Source organism: Candoia aspera, chromosome 3 (assembly GCF_035149785.1).
Source record: "Candoia aspera isolate rCanAsp1 chromosome 3, rCanAsp1.hap2, whole genome shotgun sequence".
Lineage (NCBI taxonomy): Eukaryota > Metazoa > Chordata > Lepidosauria > Squamata > Boidae > Candoia > Candoia aspera.
The window spans coordinates 187239565-187257989 of NC_086155.1; the positions used below are offsets into that span (position 1 = coordinate 187239565).

The following is an 18425-nucleotide window of genomic DNA, read 5'->3' on the forward strand; positions in this document are numbered from 1 at the left end:
TAAAAATGGAATTGCGTGGTGCATAAGAACCACGGGCCATGGATTGCCAACCCCTACGTTAGATATCAAGATAAATAGCACAATTATGCCATCACCAGTGAACCTGCAATTGACTCCCTTCCACCCTGCCTCAGCCATCACATCCTAGTCTGCAGAATCTTTCTAACACATGGCTATAGAACAAGTGATTACTTGCACAGTGCACTGATTCTAAGAGTTATATAGTAGCAATTAGAAATTATATAACTAGATGGATTTGTAGTAATAGGTATGTGCATACTGTGCATATAGCAACATGTACATGTGTGCATGTAGCTTCAGTCAGCTCCATGGCTCTGTTTGTGGGAACAGAATTCAGCTCCTCTTCCTCTCCGTAGTATACATAATGTCTGTATACTAAGGCCATTGGTAGATAAGTAGTATATGGAACATCAGAATGTACATGAGCTTCTCATACACATTTCTGGGGGAATTATTAGTTATTTAAGAAGGTTTTGTCTTAACAATATTGGTTTGAAATTAAGACAGACTGTTCTACATATCTACAAAATAATTATGTGTCTTGTTGGTGAACTGGCTAATTTTATTGGATACTGCAGAGATATGTGTTGTTGGTGAGTTAGAAGATCTCAGTGCCTCAGTAGATGTACAAGATGTCTACACTAAAGTGAAGTGTAAAATAGAAAGTTTCAACATTGACCACTACAGAAATAGGTAAGAATGTTATGTTCATTTTATATTGGCCTTCATATAGAAACATACTATACTGCTTAGATTGTAATAGTACTTGTTCTGAAGGTGTAAGGGAACATATTTGAAATTATATTGCTGTGTCATAATTATATAGATCAGTATACAATCTTGGTTGTAATTGGAAGTTCATATAAAATGTGTCCAAATATGCTTCCTCACTAATATTTAACATCTTGAATGAAGATGCTGGCATGGCAAATTTCATGACCTATTAAGCCAGATCTTGGTTGTAAAAACCCAGATGACCAATAGATGGCAGCAGAGAGTTCGCATTTTCTGTCTGAAGTTTGACTGTTTAGAGCTATTATGCTAGGTCAGGCTTACTGTTTAGCCTAGAATAAGCCTACTTGTGCCATTATGTCAGGAAACAAGGCCAGGAACCACGCTGAGTCAGTATTCCAATTCTAGTTCTTTATTGTTCTCACCTTATAGACAGAATCTTGCCAGACTAAGGCTAATCACTAACCTAAGGGAAAATAACCCAGAAGGGCTCTAGGACAGAGCTACCTTGAACCTCTTAACCTTCCCATCAACAGAGTCTGGGCTGCAAAGTCTTTTATCAGTCTGGAATGCATTCTCTCCCTGGGAACCAGCAGCAGCGCCAGAATCCACCACACACTGGCACTTCCTCCTCATCCCATTGAAATAATAATGTAACTTAAATACTATTAAAATTGACTGTTTTTTAATCCCTAACACTAACTATAAAATCATGAGACCAATACAACTAAAATTACAAGTTTAATATTTTAAAGACAAGAGTGAATATAATGAAAATTGTAAAGTTTAGTAAAACTATAGAATGGTGGCTTAGAAAAATAAAAACAGCTAACATAAAAGATAAAATCATTATATCACTAAAATCTATAAATAAATGATGTGTAGTATTAATATTGTGTCTAAAGGGAGTATAATGGTGCAGTATAGAGTAGAATAATATATAAAGGAATGATTATTAATTAAAAGCTAAAGAATAAAAAAATACAATAACTAGTTATCTGTATAATGAAAGGGGGCTCCAGCAATTGATAATAATAATAGTAATAGTAAAAATATGAATCAGTACTCAATAAAAGTACACATCAGCATAATGCATACGTATAGATAATCAACTAAATAGACTGCTTTAGCGAAAACAGGTGATCAGCAGGCAAGAGATGTATTTGAAAAAATATGGTGGTGAATTGTACAAACAGGAGAGCAATATTTAGCAACATTCAGCAAATTAGAATCAGACTGGTCTGATAACAGCAACTGGGAGGTAAAGGAAGTCAGAGCAACTGGGGTGCTTGACTAAAAGAAGGAACAGTAATTCCTGGTGAGCATCAGCACAGAGTAAGTAGTACAACCCTCCACTGCAGAGGCGCAGGCACTGCTCAGATGCTTCTATTGGGGCATTCTGAACTTTGCTACCCATCTGAATTTCTGAACTTTAGTCTGTTTCCTGGTTATTTTTTATGCCTGCTCCTCTGAATAGCTTGCATTGCCTCTTCCGTTTCAGTCCTGGACTGGAAGTGAATTAGTCTACTTGTTTTCTGTTCCATGTTAAGTGCCTTTTGAATCCTTGACCTTAGCTTGCCAGATTATGCTGAGACATCCATGGGACAGGGCAGTGACTTTTATTGAAATTGAGGGATTGCTGCAAGAAATTCAGGTCCTAATGAATCAGCTTGTTCAAGTAGCTATTATAAAAGTTATGCAGGGACAATTAAACAGATTGAAGTTGAGTCAGCCTTTGTAACTGAGTCATCCATGTGAAAATGCCTTTTTTTGCCTCACCTGAAAAATTTGACCAGAATGCTGAAAAGTTCCCTAAATTCCCAGCTCACTGCACTATATGCAGCTCCTGGATGACCACACTAGGTACATTTTATCATCGATCCTGTCACAGGCCTTTTGATTAATTGGCAGGTTCATATCTGTTGGAGCAAAGTCCACTACTTTTTAGTATGTTTGTAGGAGAAATGTGTATGGTGTGTAAGGAGACTTGGAAAGTAGAGATATTTAGCTGCCTAGTCCAGCAACTTCTGGCTTACTGCACCAGCCTGTATTCCATATGCCTGGAATAAGGCTGCCCTCATATATCAGTATCAAGAATTGCTCTCAGATGAAATGTTGGATGAGTTGGCACATGTATTACCACCTTGCATATTACAGGAATTGATCCAGTTATGTTTAAGATCAGTGGATGATTAGAAGTTTAACATGTCGATGCTGGCATAATGAATATTGAGGCACCCTAATCAGGGAACACGGTGCAGTTTAGATACCATGAAACAATCTGGTGGACTCAGCTGCTAAGGAACCTATACAGCAGAAAGGGCTATACCACAGCTTTCTGGAAAAAAAGACCACGCTGGATATTTACTATGAATATATAAGATGCTTTGCAAATGGGAACAAATTACTCCAGGCCAAAAAAGGGCAATCAATTTGAAGTGGTGACTAATCCTGCTCCTAAATACCCCAACAAGACTTTGCCATGCCTATGATGATTTATTTTTTTTCCAGTAATTTTGTGAACTTACTGGATTGTGTTTCCCAGTCATGGAATTCCCTTGGAAAATTCATTTCTGTTTGGATGCATACATCTGATATCCCTTCTGTTTCTATGGTTATTTACAATAATTGGGATCAAGTAAATTATTTTAGTCAGGTCAAATAAAATGAGCACCCAGCTTGCTGGGGAAGGTGATGACTGGGGAAGGCAATGGCAAACTACCCCTCTATAGTCTTCCAAGAAAACATCGCGAAAGCGGCATCCCCCCAAAGGATCAGACATGATGCGGTGCTTGCACAGGGGACCTTTCACCTTTCATATATTATACTATGACAATTAAGAAGGTTAATATTTTATTTTTTCCTCTGAAATTATGCTTGAGGAATGCATATTGAGATTCTTTTCTTAAAGAGAGGTATCACAGGCTTTGTGATTTTGTTTCCATTCTATTTGTCGTGGGTTTATTATCTGAGGACCAGATCTCCCATTATCAACCTGTCTTGCCATCAAGATCTGCAAGAGAGAGATTTTTTCCTCTCTTAGAGCTCATTTATATAGCTTACTTTCTTCTTAGCTGCCTTCTACATATGTCTACATTGTAGATATTAGAAATTCCTTTTGCATTTCTCCAAGAAGCTTGTAAATTTTGTAGAATGTTAAATACTGAAAAGAAGCTATGCGAATCTTGATTGGCTTACTGAAATGTGTTCTATGTGATGCTGCACTTGAAGTCAACCTGGAAACTTATGCTGGTGCAAGATGTCCCTGCCCATTGCCCACAGGACAACCACAGTACTGCTGTGGGAGCTGCATTAGTTGCTAGCTTGTTTCCAAATGTAATTCTGGATGCTGGTTATCACCGATAACACCCTCCATGAGTTGAGGTCTGGCTATCTTAGAGACGACCTATCCCAAGTAAATTCTGCTTGCCTGACCCGGGTGAATAGTATCCACTGAAGGTCCCTTCCTGTCATGCAGTACTACAACAGGAGGCACAAAGATGGGTATTCTAAGAATCTCCCCACCCCGGCCTTCTAAAATACTTGGCTTTTTTGGAAGGCCTTTGGAAGTAAACAGCTAGAATAAATTGCACCAAATGTTGTTTGTTATTGTTTAATTTTTTTTCTCCATACTATTCTTATTCTATATATTTTGACTTGTTTGTACACTGCTTACAGCATTTAGAGTGAGGCAGTTCATTGATCCGATAAACAAGTAAATAATGCTTTTGTTGACATTAGCCATATACAATTGTTTTAATATTGGTACAGTTATGTAGGTAGGCCAGCTTGTAAAATTGAATGATAGCTGCATGTACTTTAAAATATATTTATTTTCATTTTTGCTGTGTATTGTTATTTATGATTATATTGAAGTTTTTTCTTCTGGTTGGTGTCCAGAGTCATTTGTGCAAGATGGGTAGCTATAGAAATTAAATGAATGAATAAATAAAATATATATGTTTTTATGTAGTTGAAGTATGTGAATTCTGAACAGCTACTTAGAATAGATAAGGTGACCATTATGTTTTCCAGACCAGGAGAAGGCTGGCAATCTGGACATTTTGAAGGGATATTTCTACAATGCAAAGAAAAGCTTGTGGTGAGCTTTTTATGTAGTGGAATAATACATTTAACCAAATAATTACCCTAAAATCTAAATATGACTTTTTGTTTTCATTACAAGAAGAATGATTGCAAGAATTATGATATAAGTCATCATGAGATTAATTTTCTCTTGCAGAGGTGGACGGGAAAAATCTGTTCAGTTTTGTTTCTTTCCAAGTTCTGTAGCTCTTTTAATCCATCTCCTTCCATTCTAATAAAGCTTCTTTTGTTCATAAAGCAAATCAAGTTAAGTTATCCCTAGATAGCCTTGCTCTACTTTGAGCCCTGATTTTTTTTAATTCTGCTGAGCTGTTGCTTCCAAATAATGAAACTATGACATCTTTTTCAATTTCATGATTTCTCTTTTTTTAAATTCATTTGAACTGTGATATTGGAAGTGAAGGACTCACAAGGAAAACTGAGATGTCAGAATTTGGCTTAATTTTTTAATACCTGTGAGTTTTTTCCCCCCTAAGGCTCAGTGTTTGTTTTTCTGCTTTATTTTTTTTTTCTATATCACCTCAAGCTTTGGGGAAGATTCTTGGTCTCTGGGGAAATGTGGAGGTGTCTTCCTTTCCTGTACTGACAAGCTGAACAGACGCACATTACTGGTTCGACCGGTCAGCAAGCAGGACCCTTTCAGTAACTTCTCTGGCTTCTTTCCTTCTGTAAGAAATCAGTGCAATATGTATGTTACAGAACTTCCACTAACAAACAGTATGGTGATGGTGAAGGCAGAAGGCTGTTCATCTAAAAGCCCATTAGTCAGAGTTGTATTTTTGTTTCTTATTTTAAGAAATATGTTCTGTTTCCCAGTGGTATTCTGACAAGTGTTTTCACATGCAAAGTAGGCTGGCTAGAATAGCAAAGGAAGAATATTTATCTTCACAACTTATGGATTTGAATTTAATTATGTGAAGAATGATGCATATATTTGGCCATTTAAGAAGCTACAGCTGTACAAGTTAACAGTTACAGGATAAGGTTAAGTGTTTTGCTGCTTCACAACTGTTAGCAAGATTACTGAGTGCCTATTAAAATATTTGAGATAGATGTTCGCAATCTTAAAGCAAACTTACTGCCAAAATCCAAAAGCCACAGTAGGATAATACTAACTTTTGTTCAAAGTAGCTAAAATCTCTCAAGATAGTGAGTGTGAGCAAGCTTTCACATGCTTCAGAATTCAAGGCTTAATGGGTGACCAAGGGAAGAAAGGAGAGGGAGAAAATGTACATACAAGGCAAAATGGAAGACACCCTAAGATGAAGCTTTAAAAAGTCTTTGCTAATATAGGGACCCTGAAATTTCTTTTTATTTATTTTTCTCCAACTCGTATATATTCTGACCATTGCTGTAAATAAATTTTAGTGATTGCTAGAACTAAGCACAAATCAACTGCACTGTTGTTTTGTATCCTAGCTGCCCTCTGTATATGACATCTTTTTTATACTTGGCAAAAATTAATATGTTTAAGACTGCCTTATATATTAATTCACTTGTTACTTTCCATGGAGAAATCTCAAAATGTGCATCCTAGGACAGCCCCCTTTTATTTTTTTGAGCATGGAAAAAAATAACAAACCTGATTACCTGGTTTTCTTGATTTCTGCCTTTCTGACCACATTACTGAAAATTCAGATACAGTAGTTTCCTGAGCAATAGCTCTGTTAGTCTATTGCAGCAAAAATAAAAAAGTGTCTTATGGCATCTTAAAGACTGACCAGCTTCTTAAGTTATCATGGAATACAGTCCGCTTCTTCTAATGAACAGAATATTATGTGGGTTGTACATGTGTATACAAGATCTATTTTGATTCTGATGTAACTGAGAATCAATCAAGAGATTTATTTTATTGCATATAGAACATTTTTTTCACTGATCTATTCATCTGTCTCTGGTAATTTCTCCCTGTCCTATACAACTGGACAGATTTGGCATGCTCTGTGTCCCATCAGTTAAACAGTGTCACCTAATGGAACCCAGTAAATGGACCTTCTCTAATGTATTGTCTCCCCTTTGGAACAGGATCCCCCAGAGGACCTATCCTGGCCCTGTGTAAACAGTCTTTACATACGAGGTTTTTCCCCCAGACCTTGGGCTAGAGAGGGGGCAGGCTTCCTATGGGACTATCTATGTAAGGTTGAAAGCTTCATTGCTCTCTCAGATGTGCCTCATTCTATCTATTTGATTGTTACTTCAAACTGTTTTATTGTTGGAAGCCACCCAGAGTGTTTATGAATAGCTTTATAAATCTGATAAATAAAAGTAAATAAAAATCAGGAAAATACTCAATATATCTTATGAAATTAACTGTAGTCTGAAAAAGGTTGTATTAGAGTAATTTGTTTTTAATGTGCAAGAAAACTCTTTTCAATCAGTTAAGCACAGTACAGTCTCAATCCTGCATTGTTTTCTTTCTACTCTGAGAAGAAAGTGAGAAGGTCCAAGACCTTTACCATGCTGAGATTTTCTCTATGGACAGTAATGAGTGAATAGACCCAGTGGTGGTTAATGTATTCAATAAGATAAATTTATTCTTTAAAAAGTGTTACTGGAAGTTCTGTTTTTATTTATTTTCCTATCAGGAATATGTAAAATTACTGTTCATGCAAAATAAACAATATTTATACCTATTCCAATTATTTTGTTCTAACACAAATTAAGCTAATTTACTAATATTTACTATTTGTCATTGTCCATTTTCAGCATGTAAAAATACTTGTTCAGGTTATGTAAAATGAAAATATAATTGAATTATTAAATAATTTGTTACTATTAAAAAGAAAATGTTAAATATATTGAATATACAAAAACTACAACACATGAAGAAAGACAGACAGACAGACAGACAGACAGACCCCAAATATGAAAGAAGTATATACAGGCAGTCCTTGCTTAATTACCACAGTTGGGACCAGCAACTCCATTGCTAAGCATGCAATTGTGTCAGGCTCAGCCCAAGAACAACGAAGAATCAGTCCATTCAAACTTCACTTCTTTATTTGCCAATGCTGTATAGACAGAATCTTGCCAGACTAAAGCTACTCTACCTAACCTAAGGGGAAATAACCTGGGAGAGCTCTAGGATGGGGCTATTCTGAACCTCTTCATTTTCCCACCTCTGACTGTGCCTCCTCTTATCTCTTCCACCTCCTTGGAATGTGCTCCCTCCTTCCTGAGAACCAGCAGCACCACTGAAATCCACCACAGATTGTTAAGCGAAGCATCATGACTGCAACAGGCTTACAACCTCACTTCCACCACAGTTGTTAAGTGAATCATCTGTAGTCATTAGGCAATACATCACATGACTGGGGCTTATAATTTTACCACAGGCTTCTCCATTGACTTTGTTGGAAGCCAGCTGTGAAGTGCTCAAATGGCAATCACATGACCACAGGACACTGTGATCATAAACACCCGCTGGTTGCAAAGCACACAAATCTTGATGTGTGGGGACGCTGTGATAGTCATAAGTGCAAGGACCGGTCATAAAGTTAGTTTTTCAGCACCGTCGTAACTTTGAACAGTTGATCAACAGGGCAATCAAGCAAGGACTGCCTGTATAAGCCATAGTTTTGTGTCACATCTAAATGTGGCCACACTCACAGACAACATGCACCTGGATTAGCCTCATTTGGACCTGATGCAAAATTGTGGCTTAGCCCCTTCCTTATATGCAGAGAGTATGCAAATGAATGAATCTGAAGTGTCTATTCTTGATTTTCAGCTAATTGGTTAAACAACAACTCTTCAAAATGTGGTTAGTCAGCAAACTAAGAACTACTGCAATTTTAAATCCTGATTTGATAGCTACAAGTGGCTACAATGAACCATTGTTTCCTGAGTTTTGATTAAGTTGAAGTTGCAGTTTAATCAAAGCTCACAATGAAAAACTGTTTCCTTCCTTTGTATGCAAATGCAAAGAAAATAAAGAAGAGATCTAGGAGCCTGGCTCATCCTCTGCTTCTCTAAACCAAAAGGTTGTCATCAGTTAGCATATTCTTTACTTGCAGTCAATGCATTTTAAAACAACTGTATGAACAAATTTAAATCAGGTCTGCAAAAAGACACAACATGTATTATTTTCCATAAATTCACAGAAATACATTCTTCTGCCAAGAGAGTGGAGAAAAGCAGAAAAAATAAATAAATAACAAAAGGGTTTTATAACTGTTATGTAATGCATGCAGATTTCTTATTTCTGGTTATTTCTGTTTCTCGGCACAGGCAACTGCAAAACTTTTGGATGGTTCTCATCAACAGCATGGATTTCTCTCTTTAACTTACACAAAAGCAGTCACAAAAAATGTCCGTCACAAATTGATTTCAAGAAACGAACGAAGAACCTTGCAGAAATTATCTGAAAGTTTCACAGATAGTTCTCCTCATTTTCTTCATGAGATTCTTCTTTCAGCTCAGGCATTTGATGTTGTTCTTTGTTTTCCTTTCCTCAATGCAATTGCAAGTATTTTTCAAGCGAATCTCTCCAAGAGTCAAAAAGAAAAAAGAAAATCCCCAGGCCAGCCTATGAGGTCCCATATTCTCACATCTCGCAACTTGCCACTTATTTATGTTAATACAGGGGTAATCAGGATCTTCTTCCCCAAAATGGAGGAAGGACAGTGTAACATAGAAGGTATCTTTAAAATCTGTGTATTTATTTAGAAAACATATATTTTGCCCACTCCATCAATGGCTCTGGGCAGCATACAATGAATATATATTCTTTGGATATTGTTTTCCCAAACAATTTATTGTATCATACCTTTACTGCAGTTTTCCTTTCATAATTTTCAGTGTATTTCCGTAATAAAAACGGAGAGCCACTGCATTGATTTATGGTACAGTAATTTTTTTTCTGGAAAATAAGAATTATTTCTTTTAAGAAAATAGTGTGACTGTGAAATAAATATTTGATAGATTTGTTTGAGCCATGTCATGACTTTTGCATGGATATGTGTGTCCATATTGTTATTATGGCCTCTGATTCATTCTGGGTGCATGTCTGTGGTGTACTTAAGTCAGTTTACTTACAAACAGGCACATTTACTTGATTCTTCTGAACTGCATGTGAAGTTTGCTTGTTCTTTCCACATCAAGCAATATGTTATTTAGTAAAATACTTAGCACTCACCACACTTAACATTTGTAGCTGAAAGCTTAACTTTCAAACTTTCAAAACAAGTCTGGGATAACTCACTGGGTGGCCACAGATAGAGAAATTGAAAGCTTACATACATCCTCAAAACATAGACTCCTGGAGAACACTAGGCCTGCCTTTATGTATATATCATATGTCAATATCAGCTTCTAAAATATCATAAAATCCTTCACAGGCTTAAAAAAAAAGTTACAAAAATATAGCATGTAGATTTATTGCTGTAGTAAAACGTATAGTCAGTTCTTCATAATACTTTATTAAGCTTTTTTTTAATAGAGATGATGAAGCAGGAAATATCTATAGAGAAAGAGAGAGAGAGTAGACTGATGCAGCATTTCTTCCATTTTAATGCAGTGCAGAGTCTACAAGCCATAGATTGCAAACAACTATGCAGAATTATAATCTGTGGTTAGAAGACCCAGTGGTTGCACTGAGATATTGATTTAAGCCAAAAGCAATTGGAACACATTATGTCTTAGTACAATGCATGAACTTGGTCTATGTCTCTCCATATAAGAACCGGATTTCCATGTGAATATATTATTTTGTTAGTAATGATTCTCCAAGTAAACTTCCTTTGTTCAGAAGTAACCTTACTGATATTTATCCATTTCAAGTTCTTTTGTTATAACTGACTTTTACACAGGTATAACGTGTGGTGATTGTCTTCCATTTTTATTGCAGATAAGACACATAAGGAAGATACTCTGGTACTTAAAATTGGTTCTGTATCAATGGCTCCTCAGGCTGACAATCCTCTTAGTAGAGTTGTGCTGAGGAAAGACATTTATCAGTAAGTATTAAAATTAACTCATATAGCTCAGAGTGTACAAGGCATATCTGCATTATGTGCACATCCCCAAAATTGTATAATAGCTGTGTAGTTTGATTCTTGTGTATAGGGTCTATTTGCAGATAGTAAGTTGAAAGAATGAAGGGCTTATATGCTATGCATAAAAGGCCAAATCATGTGTTTCTTTGTCCCCACCAGCAAAGTTCATAGATAGTCAATGGTCCGATCAGAAAAAAGTATGTATTAATCAGACTAACTCTGGTCCATATCAGTGTTGCTACTCTATTCCTTCAGGGTTTTTTTTTTGGAAATGTAGCTAAAACAAAAAGAAAAACTATTGAGTAATCTTCAGTTCTTGTTGTTTTATCTACCTTTCCCCAATATATGAAACTTGCCATAGAGTTGAAGTAGAATCATCTTGGCTCTGATTAGTTTAACAGCCACAGGAAGAAAATTGTTACCTTTATGACTTACAGCTCTAATGATCTCATTTGAGGTCTTCTATACATGAGACTATGGATTTGTTGATTTCATGTAGAGGAAAAGTAGAGGGTGATACCTGACTATTTAAAGCCCTTAGTTTGCTTCATTTGAATAACTGTTACTTTGCCATTTATGTTGACACTTGGAGCACCTTTTTATAAATCTTGGCACAGTTAATCATAAGTTTTTCTAGGTAGCAGAACTTAGCTAGTGCTTATAGGCTTGTTTGGAAACCTATTTGGGACAAATAAAGAATAGCAGCGTCATTGCCATATAATAGGACATAGATGGATCTGTGTGTTAATGCTGGGGAATTAAATTCTTTAGTTAAAGTCTGTACTTTGTAATGACATTTTCTATATTCATTGTTTACTGTTTTCACATATGCTTTAATAACTCAGCCCAGCACTTCAGAAGTCCACAAAGCATTGGGAAACAAAAACTTTAGAAACCAATCAGGCTTTTGCACCATTAGAACATGAGTGGGAAAAAAAAGGCTAGTCAATGACCGAAATAAAGGTTGAGATGGAGCCAATCAAGAGGCTGATCTGATTGTGTTTGTAGCCACCGCAGGGGGTGGGGGGTTGACGGGTTTTTATATTGTGGATTTAATTTTGTAAGCCTCCTGGAGTCACTGTGTGTGAGTTGAGTGGCCATACAAATTTGATAGATAGATAGATAGATAGATAGATAGATAGATAGATAGATAGATAAATGTACTTTGAATTTTGAAAAAGCTCTCCCTCATCCCCAGTAAAATAATTCAGTTATAAAAAGATATTTTTCACAAATACTTTCAGTAGCTACATGGTGTGAAAGTGATTTTCATAAAGTTAAATGGTTTGCAGACTTGCAAAATGCTGAACCGTTGATGTCATGTGGATCAAAGCTGTGAAAGAAAGCAAAGTTCTAAGGCAAAGTTTCACAGTAAACACATTTTTTGTGTGAATGTCTTGCTCTGGATTGTGTCACTGCCTTTGTGAAAACCACACTAATCATATATAAGCAGAAAAACTGGAGAACATATGTAATCAACCTGATAAAAATAATATATGATCTTTACTTGATTTGGCATTGCTGGAAAACGTGAAAGTATAGTTGCAAATAATACCAAGTGAGAAAAGTCACAGAAATACAGATGAACAAGTGTCTTATGCTTCCTGTTGGTCTGTTTCTCAGATGTGGCGTGTGCGTTTGTACGTGTGTATGTTTGAAAAGTACACTTCAATAGAAGTCAGAACTTTCAAAATCTTTCCCCAGCAGTAAAACATTTTACAGCTTTAAAAATGACAAATACTACTTTCAGTCAGACATAGTAATGGCTAAAGTTGTACAGATTCTTTACAACTTTTGAACTTCTATCTGAGAACATGGCAGGGGAGAGAAGCTTTCCCAGAATGCACTTTAAGATAGGTTGGCCTATCAATCTCACACTCACATATACAGTGCAATGTGATGTATGACCTCCTGTCATTGGACTGGGTCAATCATAGTCCCATTTAAATCAGGAATATTTTTCTCAAGCATGTAAACATATTGAAAAAGCACAATCTTCTCAAATAAATAAATTAGAATGATAAAATAGAATGGCTCCCCATTAACTAACATGGAATTAAATAAGGAAGAATAAATTAGTAGCATTCAGTTCTACTAATACTTTAATGTGCTTGAGAAAGAGACCCTGGAGCTTAGGAAAATTTTGCCAAAAAAGAAGGAATTGTGCTTCAAGTTGCAGAAGTTTTCAAAACAAATTTTCATGTTTCTGTGTTGACTGAGACTCTTGTGAGGTTCTATTAGTTTGTTGGATCAGATACATTGAAAGGGTGGAAGAGTCTTAACATTGCTAATATGGATGCCAATTATGTGTTTTAGAATGACAGTATATTTATAAAATATCAGTAAACAGGAATTGCTGTGCCAATCAGCATTTGGCCCAACAGCATTTCTCACTTACTTTTTATAATTGTAAAGAAAAATAAATTTAATTCTATTTTGGATTCAGACAGTTTCTCCTCATCAATTATTTGATAGTATAATCGTGTTTATCAGTACAGCTTATGTTTTGTAGTTTGATTACAAATAATAGATATTTTTCCCACTGGGTTAATCTTAATCTAGGCTCCAAAAATGCTCTTGAGTATGAAAGTCTCCCCAAGGAGAGCACTCCAGAATTGGGGTATGTCAAAGGGAAATCAGCTTGTCTCAGTTCATGCGTGCCTTATTTCTCAAAGACAGAAGGACCTGGGGAAAGTCTATAAGGAAGTTCTTACTTAAATTAATATGATAGAAAATGGGCTTTCAGCTACGTGGATCCATAACCCTTGATGATACTGAACATTAAAAACAACACCTTGAATTGTGTTAGAAACAGTTTGGGAGTCAGTTTCATTATTTTAAGTTAATTAAGTTAACATATGCGCTGCCAATAATCTAAATGCTGTGTTCAAAACAGAATGAAGTTTCTTAACAACCCTTTAACAATAGACTAATACAAAATGCAACAAGAACGATCCTTTGCTTTGTACTGCTTTGATGTCGGATTGAGAGAATGTGGCTGAGATGCATTATATGTTGTGTATGGGTATGTGGGGGGGGGGGGAACTAGCTTTAGGATTAGAGAATATACTGTGAGCCAGATGTATTTGGGAGGCAGAATTGTCTTATAGGCTTCTAGTTCTGTCCCTTAACTTTAAATTATGTCGTTTGTTTCATTAGATTACTTGAAATTTTTTAGATACAGAATCAGAGAATCAAATTTTTATCATAAATGCGTCTAATTGAACAGGACAAATAAAAAAAAACCCCTTCTCACCCCTGTGGGTGGTATGTGTCTTCCTCAACCTCGGGTCCTCTACCAGAGGCCTGGGAGTTTGAGGGTTCTGCGCAGTATCTTAGCTGTTCCTAGCACTGCACTCTTCTGGACAGAGAGCTCTGATGTTGTTCCTGGGATCTGTTGGAGCCACTCTCCCAGCTTGGGGGTCACAGCCCCAAGTGCCCCTACCACCACTGGGACCACTTTGGCCTTCACTTTCCACTTCCACAGAGTAGCTGGATAGCATAGTGGTTAGAGTGCTGCCTTTGGAGTGGGGGACTGGGGTTCAAATCCTGGCTGTACCTACCTTACCAGTAGGGGTCCTTGGGCAAAGACACCCTAACGCTTCACCTGCCTACCTCAAATATGAGAGTGACACTAAGAGAGTCATGCCAGCTTGGACATTGCCCGGATTAACAAGGTCCGCGTCAGATTTTGGGGAACCAGGACAATCTGATGATAAGTGGGCTACTGGAACAAACAGACGAGACAAGAGAACCTGGAATATTATATATATATATATAGTTAGGGTATTGCCTTATTCAAGTGACTGAACAGTTTTGTCTAGTATGTATCTGCATCAAAATATGTTTTGTGTACAATATCAGACTGGGAGACTAAAATTGGAGAATATGCTGCAGTGGCAAAATTGACAGTATATATCCATTATAGAAGTTTAGCTAAGCCCAAGCAAGAATGGCTCCCTTATGTACAATGCATTACAGAGTAAGGCAGACTTTGATATCTGAAATACAGTTTTTAGGACTTAAATAGAAACTCACAATTGCTAATGTTTGATGTAAATTCCAAATGACCTGTGGCTGGGGATACAAATATAAGGGAAGGGGAGGATGTAATCCACTTTTTTCTTTTTTCACTATGGTTTTCTTTTTTTAATATAACTGTGGTCTTTTGGGGGGTGTATGATCTTGTTTCCCCCCTTTTTTCTACATTCCAATGTTTGCTTTTTAAATGTTCGTTGCATTTCAATATTTTAATAAGTACATTTAAAAAACAAAAAAATATAAATGAATAAATAAATAACTGAGTTTAAGAAGTTATCCCTCTTGGGGGCAGATTGCATGGCTTCAGCTGAAACCACTACTGGATGTTGCTGCGATACACAAAGAAAAGGTGCTCTCACAAAGAGGGTCTGTCTGAAATTTGGGTTTCTTTTAACATACAGTATTTATTACTTAGACAGAAATTACTGTAATTCTTAATTGCACTTTATGATCTGTACTGTATTGGCTATTACTGTTGATATTCATATAGTACTTAGAGTTTAGCCATGATTGGTATTTTTTAAAACAATATAGTACATTCAGTTACTTATATTAATTAATTGATTGATTGATTATTGAAAAATTTAACCTAATCCTGTGCTTGTAAAGTCTGTGTTTACCTACTTTATCTACTTCCTTTTTGTTTTTTGTTGAGTGACCTATTTTTTTGATTGCACGCCTAGTGTTCATGATTATGTTGCCAGCAAAACATTTGTTAGAAGCTACTTACATTGGAATTCTCTCACCACTCTCACTAGTAGTCTGGCCTAGTGGTAGTATTTTATAGGCACAGATTTTATAGATAAACTGTATAAAATGGACCTCTGTTCCGAAGGTCCAGTATAAAGAGAGAGAGGGAGATTAATGAGAGATTAATTAATAAAAGACTAATGACCTTGAAGTTGCTCACATTTGTTAGCCCCCAGACAGCAGACTGAGCAAGTATTCTGGCTTTCTGATCATGTGTTTCTTACTATATGTTGAGATATATTTTAATTTCTATTTAAATTACAGTAATCCTTTTAAAATTTTGTATGGATTTGTAATAGCATCTACAAATGCTATAGAAATTTGTTCCTTTTGTTTTCATTTTCTGGGTGATGCATTTGCCCAGGACTTGTTGTGTTATTTAGCAAAAAGAGGTGCATGTATTAGTAATGACAGCAATTTTTAGAATGGAACTGTGTGAGACATGTGACCTGTCTTGTGCCCCATAAACTGCCTGTTTTATCACATAGTCTGAGAAGATCCTGTTCCATCATTAGTAGGAATCAGTTGCCAATTCTGTTTCTGTATTTAAAAAAGGTAGTGGTAAAATCTCAAATGATCTTTGATAGAATACTGTAGCCATCAGTCCGCCCATTCATTCTCCAGACTACCCAGTCTGATCAGAAGGCTTAGTCAGAAGGATTTGTTTCATTGTGGGCTCTATTAATGATTTTTTGGTATTTTGTTCTGTACATCTAGCTTGGAAGTTTCTTTGGCTGCCTTTTATAATGAAGTCTGCTCTCATATACTACAGTACTTTGGTGTCCAGTTTATCCCCTTGTGGCATAACTTTACATTTGGTCCTTTACATTTAGTTGACTTTCCACTAAATGGTTCTTGGAGTTCCTGCTAATTTGAGAAATACCTTTATAAACATTCATTTCTAGGATACCTTGCTGCCACATATATGTTTAAAATTAATATTTAAAAATAATAGCTATAGTAGATACTGTTACTAGAAAAAGACCTTCAGAAAGATAGGTGAAAGGTCCCCTGTGCAAGCACCAAGTCATGTCTGACTCTTCGGAGGGACGCCACTTTCACTACGTTTTCTTGGCAGACTAGAGCGGGGTGGTTTGCCAGTGCCTTCCCCAGTCGTCACCTTCCCCAGCAAGCTGGGTACTCATTTACCAACCTCGGAAGGATGGAAGGCTGAGTCGACCTGAGCCGGCTACCCAAGAATCCAGCTTTTGCTGGGATCGAACTCAGGTTGTAGGGAGAGTTTCGGTTGCAATACTGCTGCCTACCACTCTGCGCCACATGAGGCTTAAGGATTACTGTTCCCATTTTTTACCCCACATTGTATGAGTGGATTACAAATTACACTATATTTAGGTTCTAGAAAGTTTTTAAAGTATTTCACAGTAATATTTAAAACATATTTTATTTCTTTTAATTATGCTGGAATTTTAACTTAATATATTGTGAAGGCTATGCTTTTGTTACCATGAAAACCATATCCTATTTATCATGAGACATTTGTTAACTTCTGTGTACAGCTTGTGGTTCATTCCATCAATACTTGTGGCCTCTCTGATGTCCTTTACAAAGTTTAGCTATGACAATTTTGTTACTACAATTCTTGAAATGCTTTGGAAGAATGGTCCTTCCTTCCTTCCTTCCTTCCTTCCTTCCTTCCTTCCTTCCTTCCTTCCTTCCTTCCTTCCTTCCTTCCTTCCTTCCTTCCTTCCTTCCTTCCCCAGTTTCCTCTAAAACCTTTGCACATTTTAAGGTATCCCTCTCTTCACCATTCTTGTCTTTCAGACTTATTTCAGGCAGATTATTAATTGATTTAGTATCCTATTACTGATTCAGTTAAATTGAAGATCTTTCTCTTTATTCACTATTCAACTTTATTCATGGATTAACACCTACATAAGATGTATTTTTCACTGCAGATTTCACACAGATTAAATATATTTTAGTCCATTGACCCCTGTAATAGCCAATCTTCCCCAATTTCAGCCAGTTAACAATATATATTTTGGAGCATAAAACATCTAAATAAATCTAGTAATTTTTCCAGTTAGGTGTTTTCCTGGTGTATGTGTATGTGTATTAATCTCTGTGGGGTTTCAGGTAACAGGTGTGCTTTTATTTGGGGACATTATATTACCTTAAGATAAATCAGAGTTTGGCTTGTGTTAATAAAATATGCTACAAATATTATTATACCTTTTGCACTGTGAACTGGTAAATCTGAATTAGTCTGAAATCACACATGCTTAAATTTATGTGAATATTGCATAATGAATATCAGGGGTGGGGGATCAATCCCCACTTTTCTTATTGCGTTTTCGATAATCTCTTAAATCTCAATCTCTCTCTCTCTCTCTGTTGTATTACTGTGTATTACATTACAGTACAAAATTTAATGGATATATTAACTCAGGGTTCTTCACAATATATGCAATGTTACTGCAGTTACTATTTGCAAACAGAGAAAACAACTATTAGAAATGTTTACGATTTTGTGATTTATGTATGAATTTTTAGCTTTGTGTGACTGATCTTGTAAGGCAAAAATGAAGTGATAATTCTAGCAAGGGCAAACCATTTGTGTTTATCAAATGGAAACAACAATAAGACTTGGACAGTGGCTGCACTCAGTAACCCAAATCTTTCTTTCTCTTATTTACACAGGCTGATTGAGGTCTGCGCGGAATTAGTAGTAAGCCCATTGGCGCATTTGTTTCAGCATAGCAAATTGTGTTGTCTTCATAAAATAGTGTATTACAGGCCAGGATCTTAAGAGGCTAT

General features: G+C 36.3%; 1 protein-coding gene across 3 annotated transcripts in view; it reads left to right on the forward strand.

Moving 5' to 3' along the window:
• VPS13B (vacuolar protein sorting 13 homolog B) overlaps window positions 1-18425 on the forward strand; it is a 385119-nt gene that overhangs the window by 171205 nt on the left and 195489 nt on the right. For 2 of the 3 annotated variants that reach the window (XM_063299547.1, XM_063299548.1), the window contains exons 27-30: window positions 600-714; window positions 5387-5528; window positions 9091-9499; window positions 10709-10817. In XM_063299547.1, coding sequence (XP_063155617.1) covers window positions 600-714; window positions 5387-5528; window positions 9091-9499; window positions 10709-10817 — 775 coding nt within the window. Of the gene's footprint in view, window positions 1-599; window positions 715-4788; window positions 4856-5386; window positions 5529-9090; window positions 9500-10708; window positions 10818-18425 lie in introns of all 3 variants that reach the window. The other variant, XM_063299549.1, reaches the window with a different exon arrangement.